Source organism: Macaca nemestrina, chromosome 17 (genome assembly GCF_043159975.1).
Source record: "Macaca nemestrina isolate mMacNem1 chromosome 17, mMacNem.hap1, whole genome shotgun sequence".
Classification (NCBI taxonomy): domain Eukaryota; kingdom Metazoa; phylum Chordata; class Mammalia; order Primates; family Cercopithecidae; genus Macaca; species Macaca nemestrina.
Genome location: NC_092141.1, coordinates 46,312,651 through 46,334,855, shown reverse-complemented (window position 1 = coordinate 46,334,855; position 22,205 = coordinate 46,312,651). Strand labels below are relative to the sequence as shown.

Here is a 22,205-nt window from a genome sequence, read left to right as displayed (position 1 = left end):
GAAATGAGCAAGAGAAAAGACATTTGTCTCTATAGAAATAAAGGCATGGTCTATTTCACAAGTTGCACTAAAATGGGTTCTTTTCTCCACAAAACAGAGATTCCAGTCTCCATGGGTTGTTCTGAGGGACTATCTGAATATTCTTCCTAAAAAGAAAACTTAGAAAACAAAAAATACTTTTAACAATCACATTCATGGTTGCAATTTTAAAACTAGCAAGCCCCTTTCTCTCCACCAGCTGCCACAGATAGGCATAGCATACTTCCACCCTCAGCTGAAACTGCAGTGGTGGGTGAGGCTGAGACCCAGAGGCATAGGCTACCTTATCGCCTGCAAGTCTCTTTGTGCATAGACACAAAAAGGTAACATGCCTGTCTTTCAACAATATTTAGTGACAAGTCTCAGTTACAGCAACTCTGGGGGCTTAGGTTCCTCATTTTTAAAAAGGATTATTTTTTCCTTATATTTGATTTTTATTAGGTTGGTGCAAAAGTAATTGTGGTTTTTGTCATTTCTTTTAATGGCAAAACCGCAATTACTTTTGCACCAACCTAACACTGGCTTCCACGCACAAGCCCTAAAGCTAGCAAAATCTTGAAGCAACTCATGCTACATACATGAACCCCTGAGTTTCAAGTCTTTTCTTTGTGTGCTGGGTGCAGGGCTGTGATTTATACCCAAGCACGCTTCCCCTCCTCCTTCCCTTCCAAGGCTCCAGGGAGTTCAGGGCCTCAATCCCTGGTCTATCCCTGGAGGAGTTTAACCCTTGTAAGGTCAAAGGGCACCTGCAGTTGGAAACCACAAAAGTTTCCTTTAAAGAAGAAAAAAAGAGGAAGAAAATATATTCCTGGACTTGGAAATTGTAGGGTTTCTTTTTCCTTGAAGACTGGTTAATAATTTCTTTCAGGGAAGGAGGTTTTCTGACCCAGCAGATGGAAGCCGGGCAGCCTGATCACTGACTATTGCAAACTGCTGAGTGTGTAGTAATTGCCAGTCATCTAAGGTAGCCCCTGAGAGCTCTAAACAGTTGTAGAGTGCTTACTGTATTTTACCTTTTATTTTTCCTTTCCTCTCCTCCTTTAAAAAATAATGATGATACAAAATTTCTTCCCTACTTGTATTCATTTTCAGTCTCTGGGGAGAATGTAACTAACTAAGGGCCAGCAAAGTCTGCCTGCATATTCCCATTTTGCCCCTTCTTGTTAGGAGCTTTGAGAGGTTCCCCTGCATGCTGGGTCAACACCCCCACTAGGATCCTCCAAAGGTGGAGGAAGTTGGTGACCAAAGTAATAACCTCGGTGTGACCCAATTGGCCTTGGTTCCATTTAACTTCAGCTAGGAAGGGCATAAGATACTTTTCTGAAAGGAATATGGAAAGCAAAATTGCTCTCAGATTACTGCTTTCCTTGATAAGGAAGCGTAGAGAACAAGCCTTTACAGGCAGCCCCATGCTGAGCAACATGCTGGCAGCTCCTTTGAAGGAGCCTCGTGAACAGGGGAGACTGTATCTGACCACTGAGCTCCCATCCGCCTCTCAGTCCGTCTTTAATCTCAGCCCAGGCACTGTGGCTCTTTTCTCATTCTCCTGCTGTCTCTTTCCATTTGCCCTCTCTCTGACTGATACACTGATCTCTCGGTCACTCGGCTTTCTGCTCCGTTGAGTCCATATTACTAATAACACCTCCGCCACGGCCAGTTTACCTCATGAAGGCAGGAGCACATCATTACAAAATAAACTCATAACTTTGACATTCTAGCAAATACACACCGTTTGTTATTTTTATGGCTTTAGTCTTTCTAACAGGCAGAGGGCATTACATACCTGTTTCATTTATATCTTTAAATGTGTGCACACATGCACACTCACACATGCATCAGGAAACAAAACAGAACAAAAAATCCAAACCAAAGCAAATATCCAAAGCAGTCCGTTGATGCAGGAGCCTGGTAAAGGCAGAAACCCTGTCACTTAAGGAGGCCACGCTCTGATCTGGCTCTGGTTTTATGGTCGTCATAAACCCGATGGTCCACAACTGGTCCTTCTGGGACAGACTGCCTCTCGGCTAGAAGTCATTCAGTGTGATCAGCAGTATTTTTAATTATTAAAATAAAACAGGAAAGGGGGAAAAGGAATAAAAAAGGAGACACTGTGCTGACCCTGAAAACATGATATTCACAATTAGGTCAGGAGCCAAGTACTCCTTGTTGCCCAGAAGAGAAAGATGGGGCTATTTTCTACTCAGAAACACTATTTTCTTCCTATCTCTAATACCTGATAATGTCCAACCACTTAGAATCTTACACATCTCCAAAATTAATAATGGATCAATGAAGAACTACACTCAGAAAAAGGGACTGCCCAGCTGTTTAAACACACTTTCTTCTGATGTCTTTGCCTCCTCATTTAAAAGTGATCCTCTGCCACTTATCCATTCTACCCCATATTTTTACAAAATAATGGGAAGCAAACTTGGTAGGCTCAGTAACGGAGTACTCCTCCCTTTACAAGCTAAATTAAAACTTGGGTTCTGATGCTTTGGCATTGTTCTGAAAAGGCAGCAGTATTTCTACATCTCTCCTTTCCTATGTTTAGAAGAAACCTAACCAGGGCTTAACATAACCAGGAACATTATTTCTGAGCTAAAGAAGTGTTTGTCATGTGAGCACATTCATTTAATTTGGAAATTAAGGAGAAAAATTACAGAATAGACTAAGAGTATCCCAATATCACTCTCTGACTGGCCTTAGTTTGGGAGATGGGGGGTAGGGTAGGGATGGGCACAGAAATGAAACTGCTCCACTAATCACAAACAAATGCTAACAATCATGACTACTTAACAATCGGTGAAGAGAAAGCAGTACCCTCCAGTTCATCTTCAATGACCACGTGTTTGGAGTGTGCACCAGTAGAATGAGGGTGCACACAATAGCTCCTGATTTATAGGGGTCGTTGCTGACTCAAGTGGTTTTAATGATTTTAGAATCCTTCACAACAAAAGCTCCAACCAAGGAAGCAGAATCTGGGTTAGGATAAAATCCATTCTGCCTAACTCTGAAATGATCATGCTATAACAGTTACACAAACCTCATCGGTATCTAGGAAGATGAACAGAACCCACACAGACAGAACCGTTGTTTTCTTCCTCAAGGTTGCCCTACTGACCTTCTACAGAAAAACTCAGGGTCAACAGCTCTCATCAACGTATTTTCACAAAGTAGGTGAGCTGCGTTCAACACTCTTTTACACTTTGACCTACGCATTTCTTGCTGTGTTTCAGTTCCCAAATACATTCCTCTTACATTTCTACTGTATGATACAAACTTTTAATTTATCTGTCCAGCAAGCAGCAATAATCATTTAAACACAGGAGCGAGTCAAACAGAGGTGATTCTCCTGAGGCCTCACTTTGTTGCCCTCCAGATCTAAGTGGAGAAGCAGTACCATGCAATATTAGGAATAGGCTCCACCTCCAGGTCCTCTGCTGAAGAGTGCCATGCTGACAGAACTGAACAAGGGCTGAATCTGAGAGGAAAGAGGATCTTGACTCATTCTCAATATAAACTTAAGCCTCATCCAGCACTTCATTCATTGCAGCCGGCGGACCTAAGAATTAAGGGCACCACATAAAAGCCGGTGATTAGCAGAGACACAATTGTTAAAGGCTCCACCAAAGATGCTACGTAGCCTTTAGAAACGTTGAGATACATAAGAAGTACAAATGAATGCAGTCATATATCCATGCTCAGGCCTCTGCTGCTGCTGCTGCTGCTGCTTATCTAGAAACACCGCAGACAGCTCAGGTTTACCACAGCTGACAGGCAATGAAAACAGCCTAATATACCGCCTGCTGTCTCCCTTAAAGCCCTTTTTGGAGATCAAGATAAACACGTTCTTCCTTTCCCCCATGCTCCAGACGTTTGACTGAAGTGGCAGAGCATTGTGAGGTTTTGTGCAAATGAAATCACTATGTAATACTGAATGAGTGCAGTATTTACTTGTCAGGATATTTGTCAGCACAGGCGTTAAGATTTCCAAGTTTCCCAGATGCAACTTAGCTCAATTTTTAAAAAATTGCCTTTGTCCTGACATACACATTATGTTGGGGACCCTTAGACTTATAGGCAAATATTTGCAATCATGTGCTGAAGATGTGAAAAATTATGATGCATATCAATGATGGAATAAAAAATGAAATCTATTCCTTCTCTCCCCCTTTTGTTCAGTCTTTTCCCCCACTTTAAACAATCTTTGGTGGGTCAGGACATCTTCTATTGAAGGAAGCAGGGAATACAAAATTCCTCCTGCATCTAAGAATTAGGCTACAGAAGCTGAGTCCTCGCTGCAATCCTCCTTCTTATTAGGACATTTCCATTCTCAAAAGGATTTGAGGAGGGGTACTGTAAATTTACTGAGTAATTGTCATCACTGGACTTCATCCATGATTCTAGATATTAAAGTCACTCTGGGATCTGTCAGGTTATTGATAAAAGTTGGCTAAAGCTGAAAGAGAACAGATATGAAAAAGAATAAGCAGGAGTAGGAGAAAAGTGGTAAAATAGGAACAAAAGAAAGAAGGAAGGATGAGAGAGAGGAAAAGGGAGGAGGAGAGAAAAAAGGAGAAGAAAAAAATGCAATAGCTCATCTACTTAGTGCAGCTAATATCCTCCTCCCTGACCTGAGAGGACTACATTTTAAAAATCTGACAAGTAATTCAATCTCCAATTAACAATTTTAAGTGGTGCTGCACATATCACCATGTAAATGTTTCTTCAGGAATATATCCAAGGATGAATGGAATTAAATCTCTAGGGAGATGGAATCAGGACCTAGGTGACCACCAAGATTATTTGGGGGTTGCAAAATACAGTTTCTTAATACATAGGCACAGGGTTATAATTTTTCCCCACCTTTATTGCCACTACTGTCACTGGCAAACTGGAGTGCTGGCTGGTAGGTCCTAGGCTAGGGTTGGGGTAGAGAAGGGGCTCAGTGACAAATTGTGGGCAGAGGAGAGAAAAGCCTCTGACATGAGCCACAGTTGGATTCAAGACCATCTGCTATAAGACCAAAAATCTCTCTATAAGCAGCAAATTATGAAGTGATCAGGTATGCTGAAGTATAAACTGGGGCAAAGGGATGGTGCTGTCAGTGGAAGGAAAAGAAACAGCCAAAAAAAAAGGCTGAATATAGGTCAGAAATAACACTGGAAGACATCTCTTTACTGAAGTGCAGGGCTCACTGGAGAACAGAGGAATGAATTAGACAGCACAAAGACAATAAGGATTTGAAGGTGGAGTGGGTAAGGAACAGAGACTCATTTGTAATGTAAAAAGATAGAGAGCAGCCACACAATAGTTTGCTTGCTAAATGTATGAGAAGAAGCACAGGCTTGGGACTTGAGATTTCTGACAATAAATTCTTTTTTTTTTTTGTAGAGACAAAGTCTTGCTATGTTGTCTAGGCTGGTCTCGAAGACCTGGCCTCAAGCAATCCTCTCGCCTCAGTCTCCCAAAGTGTTGGGACTACAGACATAAGCCACCTTGCCCAGCTAATTTGTAAACATTTTAAATAAAGTCTGGTTTATTGAAGTATAATTTTCATATAGCAAAACTGTCCATCATAAGGTATACAAGTCTGTGAATTTTAATACACATAGTCATATAACCACCACAATAATCAAGATAGAGAGCATTTTCATCATCCCAAAGTCTCCTCATGTTCCCTTGTAATCAGTCCCCTCCCTCCACCCCTAACAACCATTGATCTTTTTGTTCCAATAGTTTTACTTTTTCTAGAATGTTACATAAATGGAGTCCTACAGTATATAGCCTTTTGAATCTAGCTTCTTTCAGTTAGCATATTGCATCTGAGCCTCATGCATGCTGATGCAGGTATCAGTAGTTTATTTTTATTCCCGAGTAGTATTCCATTTTATAGAAGTACCACAACTTGGTCACCCATTTGCCTGTTGGTGTACATTTGGGCTGTTTTCACTTTTGGAGGATTATAAATAATGCTGCTGTAGACATTTGTGCACAGCTTTTAAAAAAAGCCCAACCTTTTTCAAAGTGGCTGTGCCATTTTGCATTCCCACCAACAATTTATGAGAGTTCCAGCTGTCCTGAATCCTCATCAACACTTGGTATTTGTCAAACATTAAAAAAACAAACATTTAGGCTGGGCACAGTGGCTCACACCTGTAATCCCAGCACTTTGGGAGGCCTAGGCAGGCGGGTCATGAGGTAGGGAGATTGAGACCATCCTGGATAACACAGTGAAATCCCATTTCTACTAAAAACACAAAAAATTAGCCGGGGCATGGTGGCACGTGCCTGTAGTCCCAGCTACTTGGGAGGCTAAGGCAGGAGAATCACTTGAACCCAGGAGATGGACGTTGCAGTGAGCCGAGGCACCACTGTACTCCAGCCTGGGCGGCAGAGCAAGACTCCGTCTCAAAAAAACAAAAACAAAAACAAAAAACAAAAAACAAAACCATTTAGTGGTGTCAAGCTATGGTTTAATTTTCATTTCCCTAAAGCATCTTTTCATGTGCTTATTTACCATCCTTATATTTGCTTTGGTGAAATGTCTCTTCAAATTTCTTGCCCATGTTTTTAATTACTGGGTTGTTTTCTTATTGAGTTTGAGAATTCTTTATATATTCTGGATACCAGTCTTTTATCAGATTATGTATTTTCTAAAGATGGAAAACTTTTAAAAAAATCCCTGTTTGTCAGTCGCCTTCTACTGGTTTTACTGAATAGGCTGTGACTGACTGCATTGGCCAGGTCCCAAGAGTCTAGTGTTTGCAGGGCCTGGCTCTTAGGGGAGTAGCACTGACTTGCTATCGCTGTGGCCTTTTGGTTCGTGTTTTCTCATTGACATCTGGTGGGCAGCAATTTTATTTTTTCCTTTAGAACACATGAAAAGCCTATTATTGTCTTTTAGCTAAATTTCAGCTCCATGAAACCAGGAATCATCTTTGTATTGCCACAGCATAAGAACAGCTTTATACCTAACAGGCATGCAATAAATGCATGTGATCTACCACAGTTCTATGCATTCTATAAAAACTCAACTGATTAGTATGTTCAGCAAGTTAAACTACTGTAAGCAAAATAAGTCTTTCATATTAGTGTTATAATGTGTAGTGGCTTTCTGAAGCAAAAGGAGTGGTTCAATTTTCCTACCTTTTTAGTTTTCCCCAATGTAGATGCTCTCTTCCCTCCCTCCCCCTGTCAAAATTCTTTATATGGGTTAAAATTAAACTAGTAATTCTAAGTACTATAAAGTCATATTATGTTAGGAGTGCTCTTCTGAGCTGCATAAATCTGCTTTATCTATTGAGAAAGGCATATTTTACCAATGGGTCAGGTAGAAAATGAAGATACTCAAAAGTTGATTACATGTTCCAATGGTCTTGACTTCTCATATTTGCATCTTAAGCTGTTGGTTAAATTTGGGTGAGTTCTTTTCCTTACCAACACTGATTTGTCAATTTCTTAGATGTGCATACTATTTTAAAAGGCTTAAACCCCAGACATTGAGACATTAAATTTAGGAACCGGTCAAAAATCAGCCAGAAAATCTTGAAGCCCAGGCATGGTAATCTGTAGTTCAATCTAAAAAGCTCTTTAAGCTTCTCCTTTCATAATTCAACACTCCTGACTATGTACATTAGCTGATTAGACTGTGTGATGATGGTCAATCTGAATGAGAAGGGACATAGCTAGATTTGGATCCATGCACAGGGAACATTCCCTAGAATGATGAACAGCTAGGAGTCAGGTTTCTAAACAGTCTCATTTCCACTTCTTTATCATATTCACAGACCAGTCTGTGCACAGCCAGAGCCCAGCTCTGTCTTCTTTCTAGAAAAGACTGGAGTCCTTGCATTTCTAATCTACCAACATGTGCGGTTCTTGCACTTTTAATTTATGAGTGTTTAGGGGGGACCTCTCTGACTTGGGAACATATTGGCTCGGTCTAATGCTTGGAGATTATTAAACTTGGAGCTATGCTCCACTATCAAGTCTACAGATCTTTTATTTAGAAGATATGGTGCTCTAAATGCACAAAGAGCTCCCTGTCACCTTCACATTAAAGCCCCTAGTGCCTGGTAAATGGAATTATATAGCTGTCATCTCCTTTCCCCAAAGTTTTAAGAGTACAATGGGCTCATTTTTTCACACTCCATCCCAGCTTCAGAACTAAGAGACCTACTTTGTATTGATTTAAGGTCTCAGAAATAAATAAACCTGCTTCACCACTGTGATTCACAACAAATTCATGATACACTATTGCATGATATATTTCAAGCTCTTGCTCTGGCTCTCTTTTTCCTCTGGTGAGTGATGGGGGAGGTGGGAGGTGGTAGGGAGCTGCAAAGCTGACAGCCTGATGGTTATTGGAGATGGTTGCTGACTGCAAATCCAAGAATAGACACTGTTGGAGGAGTATGGGATTTTTTTTTAAAACTAGGGGGCAGGGGTGAGAAGCTAATTTACTTGGGCTTCAGGCTGGGGTTGGAGGAAAAGAAAGGTTGAAGAGAGGAGAGGGGCTGACAGAGGAGCAAAGCTTCAAGTGAGCACTGATCTGCAAAGACAAAGCTATGAATACATGTAGAAAGAGAGAAAGGTGAATAAAATTCAACATATGAAGGTGTAACACACCACTGAATAGAAAATGAAGACGACGAAGAAACCAATCTGTCAAAGGAACCGTGTGTACAGAGCTAAGTGGGCCCTTAGCTTGAGTTCAGGGACGATGTTTTATTAGAGACAGAGTGCAGAGACCCTACATGCCACCCAAAGTGTGAGGTAGAGGCATTTCTTCATTCTAATACTCAGGACACATCAGAACCCTGGAGGTGGAAATGGACAATGGATATAGGGTAGAGATATAATGAAGGTCCACATGGATGAAGTGAGCCAGAGACTGTTCACTGAGGCAAGAGGGTACTACATTCTAGCAGTTTAGCTTGTGTTTGTGTACCCTTAGGGTTTGAGTACCTACGTCTACATCACCTTTACTGATTCCACCAAACGTTGGACCCAATGAGTTTTAGCTGGTATCTACAAATACAGCAGTCAAAAAGAACTATCCTCCAACCTTCTATCAGGATCTTGACTTTCAACAAGGCAGGGGAGGAGAAAGCAGGAGATAATCAGGCTCCGAAGGTACTGCATGACACTGCAGGAGACCCCTAAGGTTCTAAGGAGTACTTTCAAGTGGAATTAAGTTTTAACTGTTTCCCTTGTTTCTTCTACTTATTTCACATTTTTGACTGGCAAAGTTATTTATGAATCCAATTTCTTTTCTATGTTGGAATAGCATTTTCATCTTCACTACATTTGTTCTTGAGACAAGACCAGACTCTGAACACAAAAGTACATGAGAAAGATTTTGGTTCCATTCAATTTCCAGTTGGTCATATAAAACTGAGCGTTTCTTTGTTAAATTTGAACTCTACCTTTAAAGAGTGATCTGTCTCTGTGTACAGGGAAACAGACTTTAGCCAAATAGAAAAAAGAACTCACAGATGAATACATAGATGAATGGGATTGGTTCCAAAAGTACTGAGCTCCCATTCAGCTGAATTTTTCACACATAATTGGGTGAATATTTAGCAATGGTGTCACAGAGGAAACTCAAGCAACAATTGTGTGGTTGAACTTTTGAGGATCCTCCCACTCTCAAGATTTATAATTCTACAGACACTCGTGATTGTGAACAACATATAGTGTTTACTTTTCTGTGATCTGGACAAGAAACAAAATTTAAAAACTTTTAAATCATTATGCTCTCCAACTTCCATTCCTGGTCGCATGAGTATGTAATAATTTTACATATCACTAATATGTAATTTAATACATAATACTCTAATATGCAATAACTTTTAAAATTCCCCACTCCCTATCTATTCACTCCCCAGCCTAAAACAGTTCCCTGGCTACAGATCAATATGCATTTTATAACATCACAGAATACTAGATATTGAAGAGAATTTAAGATTAAGAGACCCTCCAGTCTTCTACTTAAAAAAAAAACAACAAAAAACAGGCTTAATTCATTTTATTTGTCTTATGTAAAAACTGTGTTGTAGCCACAGTTGGAGCCTGGGTCCCCTGCATGGAGACTCTGGTGTGGGTCTTTATGAGGTGGTCAGCAAATTCCTGACAGGAAGACTTGATGAATACAGTCCCCTTCCAGAGGTTAGGGGTCAGGTAGCTGTAGGTTTTAGAGATGGCATCAAAGGTGACCTTGGGAAAGTTCCCTAGGGTGGCAGTGTAGCCCCTGGCTGAGGTGTAGCAGTCATCAATACCAGCCATCATTGGCAGCTTCTTGGGCACCAGGGCCGAGACAATGCCAGTGTCCTGGGTGCGAGGATGAGGCGCACCAGCACAGAGCCACAGCCACCTGTCACCTTGCAAGGGATGGTGTGGGGCTTCTTCTCCCAGTAGCCTCTGTGCATGGGGACAATGAAGAGCTTGGCCAGGATGATGGCCCCATGGATGGCAGTGGCCACCTCCTTGGAGTACTTAACACCCAGACCAATATGGCCATTGTAGTCCCTGATGGCAACAAACATCTTGAACCTGGTGCGCTGGCAAGCGTGGGTTTGCTTCTGCACTGGCATAATCTTTAAAACCTCATCCTTGAGAGAGGCCCCCAGGAAAAAGTCAATGATCTCAGACTCCTTGATGGGCAGGGAGAAGAGATAGATCTCCTCCAGGGACTTGATCTTCATGTCCTTGACCAGGCAGCCCAACTTGGTCATAGGCATCCATTCCTTGTCCTGGGCCTTGCCTCCATGAGCTCTGTGGGGGCCAGGTCCTGTTCACAGACACAGTCCCAGCCCTGGATGCCACTGCCAAAGGTTCCACGGTTCCCCATCTCAGGCACCCCCATACCTGGCTAATTTTTTAATTATTTTGTAGAGGGGGTCTTGCTTCTTGCTATATTGCCCAGGCTGGTCTTGAACTCCTGGCCTTAAGCCATCCTCCTTTCTTGGCCTCCCAAAGTGCTGGTATTACAGGATTACCACACCAACCAGATTTTCTACTTTAAAATGGGAAATGTATTATGCCTTCCATTTCCCAAAGAGGAAACTAACATCTAAATAGATTAAAGCCCAAAGTTGCTTACCTAGTAAATGGCAGGGAGAATAATGATCAAAAGTTTTTGTTGTTGTTGTTTGTTTGTTTTTTTCTGAGATGGAGTTTTGCTGTTTTTGCCCAGGCTGGAGTGCAATGGTGCAATCTTGGCTCACTGCCACCTCTGCCTCCCAGGTTCAAGTGATTCTCCTGCCTTAGCCTCCCGAGTAGCTGGGATTACAGGTGTGTGCCACCATGCCTGGCTAATTTTGTATTTTTAGTAGAGACAGGGTTTCACCATGTTGGCCAGGCTGGTCTCATACCACTGACCTCAGGTGATCCGTCTGCCTCTGCCTCCCAAAGTGCTGGGATTACAGGCATGAGCCACCATGCCTGGCAGTTTTTTTTTTTTTTTTTTTAATCTAAAGGTTCTGTAACTCCAGAAAGTTTGAGCACATTCATAATAGGTTGTCAAACATGATAATTCCTGAGTCTGCATTCAATGCCCCAAACAGGGTCTCAGAGCTTTCACTGTATCCAGAAGCTCTGGACTGGTACTTGCTGTAGGGTCTCCCAAATTCTTAGACTCTAAACCACCATACATGCATGGGCTCTCTCAGAGTCAGAGGCAACTTCTGTAGTGGAGGTCTGTGTGGCGATTCCACCCTGTAAGATCTCCAAACCAGAGCACTCAGGATTGCTGGCAGGTCACTAAGGCACACTAATAGAGTCAAACATAACCAGGTATAGTTTTCTATCAAATTTGAGGAGTATCAAATGAAAAACAAACAAAACAATCCCCCTAAATGGGGCCAGATTTACCAATATTTTATGTGTGGGGAGGGAGCGCTTGAATATTAGGGAGATCTGTCCATTGAGCAATACTTTCTGAGGACTCATTCATAATGCTAAAGCAAGGATTACTCAGAAAGGAAGTTAAAATGCCCTCTTTAGAAAGGAGAGTGATCCCATCTGGAGCTATGGGAGTACAGGGACTGTCTATTGTGAAAATAGGTAGTTAGGGACTTTTAAAAATGCAAATTGCTAGACTGATCCTTAGAGTGATTATGAGCTATTGTATCAACAAGTCCTTGGGGACTCTTGTAGACAGATGACTGACATATATACTACCCTGTCATGACCGAACATCGTGCCTCTCACGTTAATGGCTTTCCAAAGAGCATTGATTGTCGTTAGATACATCTATTGGGAAAGTCAATACATGAATGTACTGCCAAGTGAGGACTGTCATCTAACATTTTCTTGAAGGAATTTTTGCCTTCAAAGAATCAGAAAGTATAGAGAATAATGTGTTTGTATTTCCTTTCCAGAACCGGATAAGAAATTGCAATGAGAGGAACCCTAAATGCACCTTAGAGAAGACTATGGCAGTGCCAATGTTTTACCTATTTTGGCTCATTTAATTCTCACGACGACTCTGGTACATAGATACTATTATTATCCCCTCTTTTACAGTTAATAAAACTGTAACCCAGAGAGGTTAAATAAATTGCCCGAGGTCACACAACTAGTAGGTGGCGGAGCCAAGAATTAAACCTAGGCAGCCTGGCTCTAGCCTCCCCATGCTCATAACATCTTTTTTTTTTTTTTTAACTAATTTTTTAAAAAATGTATTTACTTAGAAGCATTCAGAATGCCAACAAAACAGCTGCAACCTTTTTTTTTTTTTTTTTTTTTTTTTTTGCAATTACAGAGTGGTATTCAGTTAACAGAACAATTGTTTCATATAAGCTGCATCAGAGACAATTGAAAATGAAAAAACTACTCTCCCCATATATAACTTACTTGTGCTGTACACCAACGAGAACCTGCTTTAAATTTTTATGCCAATTTACAACCCCTATACTATACCAGGCAAGGTTAGTGGCTATGAAAATACCACCAGGACAGGGCTATCTAAAGACACATTTGGTAGTGTGTTAACTATACAAAAGAAGACACCATACAGTTTTAAAACATTCTTACACAGCCTTACATTTCAATTTTTTTCTTTAAAAGGAGTGAGTTGTATACAGGGGGGTTAAATGCTTTATAGACATGAAAAAATCTGTGCTAGAAGCAACTTATTCATCATCATCATCTTCTTCATCTTCCTCCTCCTCATCCTCTTCATCTTCCTTCTTTTTCTTGCTTTTTCAGCCTTGACAACTCCCTTTTTTGCTGCATCAGGCTTTCCTTTAGCTCAATATGTAGCAGTATCCTTTTCGTATTTTTCCTTCAGCTTCGCAGGCTTCTTTTCATAAGGCTGCTTGTCATCTGCAGCAGTGTTATTCCACATCTCTCCCAGTTTCTTCGCAATATCACCAATGGACAGGCCAGGATGTTCTCCTTTGATTTTTGGGTGATACTCAGAATACAACAGGAAGAAGGCCAAAGGAGACCTCTTAGGTGCATTGGAATCCTTGAACTTCTTTTTTGTCTCCCCTTCAGGAGGGATATAGGTTTTCATTTCTCTTTCGTAATGGATCTTGTCTGCCTTTGCCATATCTTCAAATTTTCCCTTCTGTTTAGCAGACATGGTCTTCCACCTCTCTGAGCACTTCTTAGAAAACTGAGAAGTTGACTGAAGCATCTGGATGCTTCTTCTTATGCTCCTCCCAACAAGTTTGCATAAAAAATGCGTATGACAACATCTTGCCTCTAGGCTTCTGAGGATCTCCTTTGCCCATGTTCAGTTATTTTTCCTCAGCAAGGCACAGAGTCGCCCAGTGCCCTTCTGGCTCTCACTTGTCCCGGCGCTGTCTCTATCATAACCTCTTTAAGTTATGTGAAAGTTACAACGTTGCCCACCCCACAGTGAGAGCTAAGTAATCTCTCCTTCCCTTCTTGAGCGTCCATGACTTTCACGTTGTATGTCACAGAGTCATGGGTGAGCATGGAGACTGTACAGTGCAGGTTCCTGGTGTAACAGACAATTCCCACTCATGAGAGGAACTCTGGTACTGTGCCCAACAGAGTCAGCTATGACAACTTCACATTTCATACTGCATAGCTGCAGAAAAATACGTATATGAGAACCAGAGAGAAATGTAACTTACTTGCACCAAGTCTCAAAAGCAAGATTAGCAGAATTAGCCCCCTACCAAACTAACGGCCCTAGTCATACCCATCACATAATTTCTTTTTTCTTGCAGATTCAGTGAAAATAGGGCCCTGATCTCGCTAAGGGAGATGAGAGTATAGGATATTTTTTTCTAAAACAGAAGCAGAGCTTTAAAATACAAGAAAGTCACATATCATCTCCTGGTGAATCTATCACTGCCTTTGGCATATGCCTTACCTTCACAGGCAGTTAATGTCCAGAGGACAACCATAAACTGCATATTCTTATTTCTCTGGATACAGAATGTGCTCTCTATCCCCAAGTCTGGGGCAATGGATTGAGAGCTAGTAGGCTCCAGTATACATCAGTGTTCCTTTACAATACTAGTTCTTCCAGCTTATCTGTCACCTAACACTATGTTAAACATACTAATACTTTTAACAGGAAAGGGAGGAAAAAAAATAAAAAGGAAACTGAAAGGAAGAGTGGTGGGGCGGGGGGGAAGTGAGTATGATCATCTCTGCAAATGTCCAGTGGCACATAGACTTAAGAGTTTATGACTCTGCAATCATCTCAGCTCCTTAAGGGTATATCTTTACCAGTTCCCCAAGTACACAGGTTACTGCCTTTGCCAGGACAGCATGACTCCCTTCAAGCAGGGTAATCTGCCACACACATCAGGTCTGCCACGCAGTGAGGCATTTTAAGGAATCTGTCACCCACAGCCTACAATTCCGAGAGTTAGGATCTGCTACCTTGAGCGACATGAAATAGCAAGCCCCTAGAAACTTCTCTTCTTAATGTCATCATTCTCACGACATTTGGACAAACAGGAAAACAACCAGACCACCTTCTTTTAGGCTTTACAGACCACTAAGCAAAGAGGCCTGAGCTTTCTTCAATGAAACTTAGGGACATGAAAGTTCATGTTCTGACCCTGATCTAGTCTCTGTCAATGAAACTAAGTCACTTTCCTTTCTATTGGTTTTGTCTTCCTGTCTACGAAATATAGCCCTGATACCATTAACCCATTGCAGAAGATAGCAAGGAACCAGACAGATATTCTTGATTGAATTTCAAGTAAACCCCCTTGGGCTGCTTCTAATCACCAGCCTACTGCCTTTAGTTCTAATGTCAAATGTCAATAAAATCCAGATACTACATCTCTTCTCAATTTGGGTAATATTTTGAATATTTTACAAATAACTTCAGGCAACAAAGCAAGATAGACATGGAAAGAAGATATACAAATAGTGAGTTCACAGGGGGAAAAGGATAAAAATACAAAGGTGGGAAGCACTTCCTGGTTTTGGAATAAAAGACACAGTGGCAAAGGATGGCGTCCATGAATAAAACATGTAAGTATACAGAAAAACCACCAAAAGTAAAAAAACCGGAAAACACCAGAAAATATTTATTTTATATGAAGGTTACTACTGTTGGCTATAAAAAGAAATCCTTTAAAAAGTAAGAGTCTTTGGAAGCAAAAGATAGGAAGGTGTAAACTAATTAAAAACAGGCTAGCGACAGGCAACATCATGTGTATGCCGAGATGGAGTATAGCTATAAAAGCCTGGCGCACACATGCAGTGTATTAGGTTGAAAATGCATGTCTCTTCAGCTTCATATCTATTAAAGGAACAAACAATTTACAGGTTGCTGCATTATGGGAGTATGATATGTGGAGTGTCAATCTTTTCTCTTCAAACTGAAGCATGTTAAGTAAAATCAATGATGGGGTTTGGGGGGTAGGGGAAGAAAGGGGAAAAGCAGGGAGAAAGTAAGTTTTTAAAAATCTCTGCCTCAGCAAAAGTTTTCATTACAATTTTAGACAAATGATCCCTGTGTCCTTCTCCCTTGCTGCCTGGGGCTCCATGCTATTTCTATGCAAATAACAACCTCGTGGTTTATATCTTATTATTTCCACCGGAGCTGCAGCGACATGACCTGAGACATGTAAGAGGTGGGGGGGGGGGGGGGCAGAGGGGGGGAGTTGGAGAGTAGACAGAAAGAGAGAGAGAGAGTGGGAGGGGGAGGGGGACAGAGGTAGAGAGAGAGAGAGAGGGGGTGTTCACTCAAGTGTGAAAAAATATTGTCAGGAGTGAGCATCAAGAACAAAAAAAAAAAATTGCAGGGATAACGTGTTTATTTCAGTCCCCCCTAAAACCCCCCAAACCCCCCTTCCTGCAAACCAGCACCTTTTAAAATTCATTGGGCATCAGGCGATCATGCACAATCCATCTGCTTTCACTTTATCATTTGCATTTCATGCCTCCTGGCTTTTGATGTGCTGATACTTTGATGCAGTCAGGAGACGCGCATTATCATTATTTCAATTTTCAAAGGGGTCAACGGGATCGGCACTTGCACACACAAGATTTTTTCCCCCTACAACCTCTGAACACCCCCACTCCTTATTCTTCACCCCAATGTTTAACATAACGGATGAAGACTCAAAAAGGTGGGGGTCAAATATTTACAATCTAAGACTGTATATAGGCTTGCATATGTCTCCTACATTTCCACTTTACACAGGTACATACTATGAGCACCAAGGCTTAAGAAAGGAGGCTCTACAATGTTTCAAATACACAAAGACTTTCTCACATATGGACACTCAGGGAGGCACACAGAGAAAGAGGGGGATCCATATGCAGGACACAGACACAAAGAGACAGAAAGATCAGCACCCACACGGAAAGAGACATGCACTCAGGGTGACTTGCACACACCCAGAGTACACAATACAGAGAGATACCTACAGAAAGAAAGGCAAACAGAGATGAAGAAAGACACCAGCACACACAAAGGCAACACGCACAAGGAGTGAGTCAGAGGAAGCCATCTGAGCATGGTAGTTTCCTTTTTCATACCTGATAGGCAAAGGGGCTGATAGGACATTCTGAATGAATTTGCATGAAATCGGGTGTCTTCAGCAGCACAGCTGTATACTTAAGAGGAGCTGACATGAAGATAGTGAAGCAGGCAGAGCAACATTAGGTAACCTCTGTATCTAATCACTCCCTTCAGCTAACAACAATCATGTCCTTTTAGAAGTGAGCGTTGTTTGGTAAGTTAAAGCTATAGCTTTATTTGTCTTTCACCCTGTAACTAAGCTTTTCTTTTAACAAGCAGCCCTGTAAGCTATGAAGGTGAATATAATGAATTTGATTAGAACAATTCAGTCAGATTTTAAGAAATCAATCTCTAATGTCTCTTCATGGCACAAATGAAATTCAACTAGCAAGTTTTCAAGCAAAACAAAACCAAAAACCCAACATCTGCTTTTTGTAATATTCTTTGTATATAATATAGTATCAGGGAAGGGGGGAGAAAGAAACTCAATATAAGAAGATACATTTCAGAAATTAGCTCTCTGACTGGGTATGGGAACATCATGGAAATATAGGTTTTTTAAGTACCATTATCTATGAGAACAGAATTTTTAAAATGTTTCAAACATTCTGTTCTCATAGATAATGGTACCTAAAATTATCTTCAGCATTCATCAATATCTCATCCTAAGAAGGTATCCAAAAGAGCAACTTAAAAAAAAACAACCTTAAGACTCTCAGCAGTTTCTCCCACTGCAATAATAATCTTTAATAGTAGTGGTTCATAACCTTTATTTCCAGGCTACTCTCCAAAAAGGGAGGAAGACAGCCAAGTTCGCCACTGTTAGCACTGCTGTGCCTTTCCTTGGTGAGAAAAAGCAAGCCCAGAGGAGGATACAGAGTTTATATGAATGCAGAGAGCAAGCTGATCACATCAAATGATTCCTCTAATTTCTGACATCCACAAAATCTAATTAAACCAATGGAATTTTCAACTTTTTCCTAAATGGGAATGATAGAACACTTAATTCTTATCTTTACACTTGAAAGTCAAGACTTGATAAAAAGTTCCCGCAAGTAGAGCAAATGTAATATCCGATACAATTTAGTACGTGTATTAACTCCATAAGCTCAATCACCAAATCATGTTAGAGAGAGGAACGGGAAACTGAAATTTTAGCTCAATCACCAAATCATGTTAGAGAGAGGAACGGAAATTGAAATTTTAATGCGGGCCAACACTTTTCACCAAGAACTAGGTACTTTTTTTTTTTTTTTTAAGAGATGGGGTCTTACTATGTTGTCCAGGCTGGATTCAAACTCCTGGGTTCAACCTCTCCTCCTGCTTCAGCCTCCTGAGTAGCTGGGAATCTAGGCATGTCCAGTAGAACTCGGTACTTTTACTTATGTTTTCTCATTTGAGCTCCACATTATTTAAAGGTTTAAATTATTATCCCCCTTTGACAGATAAGAAAGCTGAGGAGTTGAGAGGTTATATAAGTTGCACAAGGGCAGTCAGCCTCAGACTATTCCATTACATTTTTCTGGCCCTGAGGAGAAAATAATTTTCCTATGCTTGCAAAGGTGTCAGAACTGCACTGTCCTTTATATATTCAGGTATTCTTAGATAGTTTTCACTCTTACGAACAGTGACTGCAACCATCCATTTTTCCCCCCTTGGAAAAGCCCTTGTAAAGTTGGATTTAAAAAGTACAAACCTTTCTTTGGAAGGGAAGATAAATCTTTATGCATACTCTTTCCCAGTAATCCATCCATGCATCCATTCACCCATCTTCCCACTCAATATTTGCCAAATATTTCTTCTATATACAAGAGACCACCATCGGTGCCCTTATCGAGAGGTGTATTTACAGATTTCACAAAATCATTAAAAATTGATAGTCTCAACACCTAGGCCAGTACCTAATTCATAATGTAGGTCTGAAATGGGAACTAGCACAGCTGGAATCAGAGACAGCTCAATGTCTGAGTACAGATCTCCTCACATCTTTTACTAATAGATTAAGAAAAAGAGAGGAGAGGAGGGACAGAACAGAAGCGTTCAATTAATTCTGTCTTTCCACAATGACACTGAAACGTTAAGTGCTTTGGAGCAGTGGTTTTATATAGTTTGTTCACTAACATATACACAGGGCTTGGAACAGTGCCTAGAAAACAGTAAGTACTCAAAATAGTTGAGAAATGAAATAAATGAATGAATGAATAAAAAGGCAAGCAAGTCAATGGGCAGAAAAGATGGAGGGAGAGGGGAAGAGATAGACTGAGGAAGGCATGGATTGAACTGCTTCTTTCCAATCAGGATCTTGAATTAAGAATTCACAAAATAATCTTCAATCAGCTATGTAAACTTCTTCAAAACCCTAAAAACTTACTTTGTTGAGGGCTCCAGCTCCTGTTAGAATTAAGTGAGAATTCTCAACCTGGATGGTTCTCTGTCCCAGCCGGACAAGGTAAGCCCCAATCCCAATGGCCCGGCACGTCACCTTAAAAAATAAATTCTACATGTCACATATTTATGTCCTCTCTGAAGCTGTAAGAACTAAGGCATAGATAAGTAAAATCCAAATTAACAGAAATAAACATTGCTTTTTATGAAGTCTGTTTGATAACAACACACACAAAAAAATTTCATGGTCAAAGAAAAGAAAATACAAAGATGCAAAATTCAGGCTGCGTGCAAGGACTCATGCCTATCATCCTAGCACTTTGGGAATCTGAGGTGGGCGGATCGCTTGAGCCCAGGAGTTCAAGACCACCTTGGGGCTGGGCGAGGAAGCTCACACCTGTAATCCCGGCACTTTGGAAGGCTGAGGCGGATGAATTACTTGAGGTCAGGAGTTTGAGACCAGCCTGGCCAACAAGGTGAAACCCTGCCTCTAGTAAAAATACAAAAATTATCTGGGCATCGTGGCACGTGCCTATAATCCCAGCTACTCGGGAGGCCAAGGCAGGAAAACCACTTGAACCCGGCAGGTAGAGGTTGCAGTGAGCTGAGATCACGCCACTGCACTCTAGCCTGGGCAACAGAGTGAGACTCTGTCTCAAAAACAAAAAAGACCAACTTGGGCAAAATAGCGAGACCCCCATCACTACAAAAAATTTAAAAATTAGCTGGAGGTGGTGGCACATGCCTGTAGTCCTAGCTACCTGGAAGCTGAGGTAGGAGGATCACTTCAGCCCAGGGGGTAGAGGCTGCAGTGAGCTATGATTGCACCACTGTACTCTTGCTTGGGTGATAGAGTAAGACCCTGTCTCTTAGAAAAAAGAAAGAGCGGCTGGGTATGGTGGCTCGCCTGTACTCCCAGCATTTTTGGAAGCCGAGGCGGGTGGATCACGAGGTCAAGAGATTGAGACCATCCTGGCCAACATGGTGAAACCCCGTCTCTGTTAAAAATACGAAAATTAGCTGGGCGTGGTGGCACGCGCCTGTAGTTCCAGCTACTCAGGAGGCTGAGGCAGGAAAATTGCTTGAACGCGGGAGGCGGAGGTTGCAGTGAGCTGAGATCACGCCATTGCACTCCAGCCTGGTGACAGGGCAAGACTCTGTCTCAAAAAAAAAAAAAAAAAAAAAAAAAAGAAAAAGAGAAGAAAGGAAGAAAATAAAAAGAAGTTAAACTAAAAGCTAAAACAAAGTACTGGGTTTATTTGAAAAATTCAGTTATTTATATTATCCTATCTTCCTATTATCATGTGTGATTAAAATAAAATTGTAGACACACAATCTTCAAGAATCATTTGGGACAGAACAGCAGTGATAAGAGAAAAAATAAACCTAGCTACACAGCCAACTCTTCAAAAATTTCACATTCTGGAAAGATTTACCAGGCTGATGGTAATGATCTCATTATAGGCCAATGAGGATTCTCCAGCAATCATTCCAGAACCTCGAAGGTTCTCAGGTCCAATTCCCTCTTCTTTCCCAATAATATCTGTTATCTTGTACCTATTGGATATGGCCATGTCAAATTACGAAGGTTAAACACAGTAACAACAAGCCATTAAAATAATAATCACCATTAAAAGTCTGCTAAAAGTGCATTGAAAGCTTATATTTAATACCAGGGCTTTATGTGCTTCCTCTTATACTCTTCATTTATATGTATTTCCTTCTTAGCTTGGGCCTATTTTACCTGGAAGCAATATGGCTTAATAGGAAGAGCAAAATCTGGAATTAAGCAGATAGACTTTTTTTTTTTTGAGACGGAGTCTTGCTCTATTGGCAGGCTGGAGGGCAGTGGCATGATCTCGGCTCACTGCAATCTCCGCCTCCCGGATTCAAGCAATTCTCCTGCCTCAGCCTTCCGAGTAGCTGGGAATACAGGTGCGTGCCACCATGCCCAGCTAATTTTTGTATTTTTAGTAGAGACAGGGTTTCACCATGTTGGCCAGGATGGTCTCGATCTCTTGACCTTGTGATCCGCCCGCCTCGGCCTCCCAAAGTGCTGGGATTATAGGCGTGAGCCACCACGCCCAGCCAAGCAGAGAGATTTAAATCCTTGCTCTGATACACGCAGGAGTGTGACTCTAAAGATAATAATAACTTCTACAAAATGGGAATAATAATATCTACCTCTAAGGGTTGACAAGAAAGTTAAATTAAAGCAAACAAGGAGAAGGTTTGACGTTATAGATGGCCCTCAGATTTTAGATGCCCTCGCTTATTTTCTAGAACAAATTTTTTAAAAGCAAGGTCAATGTATATCTCTGTAATGAGCAACAGGCATCATATGAACAATTTTAGACAATTTTACATAGGAAGAGAATATCCAAACAGAGCGGTAGGGAGAATGAATGCTCAGCTTAGTTTCTCAAGTCAAAAATCCTCTTCTAAGGTGGGATGAAACGAAGGTCAAAATACTGAACTCTCATTCCTGCTCCTTCATAAATATCAAATATATACACAAGGGTCCCTGGATATGTCCTCTGGAGGGGCAGGTGGAATGTGTGTAGAAGTGAAATGCTGACCAAGTTGTCCAGAAAGCATCCTGTGGATCTAGTGGGAGTCACTCATCTGTCTTCCTGGCAGGGGATTAGGAGTGATAGCTGATAATGGGAAATGGGAGATGGGGAATGTAACTGATAAAAGAAAGGAAAAATACAAAGTTGAAAGTAGAGATGGGCATATATTATTTATTGTTCCACCTATACCCAGAAGGCTTGGCAGTGGGCACAGTTTTATAAATTGAAAT

General features: G+C 41.2%; 1 protein-coding gene and 1 pseudogene across 9 annotated transcripts in view; both read right to left on the bottom strand.

Annotated features, from left to right (window-relative positions):
- The window catches only part of LOC105476887 (acetyl-CoA carboxylase alpha), a 330,276-nt gene that overhangs the window by 44,355 nt on the left and 263,716 nt on the right, over positions 1 to 22,205 (bottom strand). For all 9 annotated transcript variants that reach the window (XM_011733176.2, XM_011733177.2, XM_011733179.2 and 6 more), the window contains 2 exons: positions 20,839 to 20,959; positions 19,389 to 19,499 (listed from right to left, as the gene is read on the bottom strand). In XM_011733176.2, coding sequence (XP_011731478.1) covers positions 19,389 to 19,499; positions 20,839 to 20,959 — 232 coding nt within the window. The remainder of the gene's footprint in view (positions 1 to 19,388; positions 19,500 to 20,838; positions 20,960 to 22,205) is intronic.
- On the bottom strand, positions 3 to 16,099 carry LOC139359585 (high mobility group protein B1 pseudogene; annotated as a pseudogene).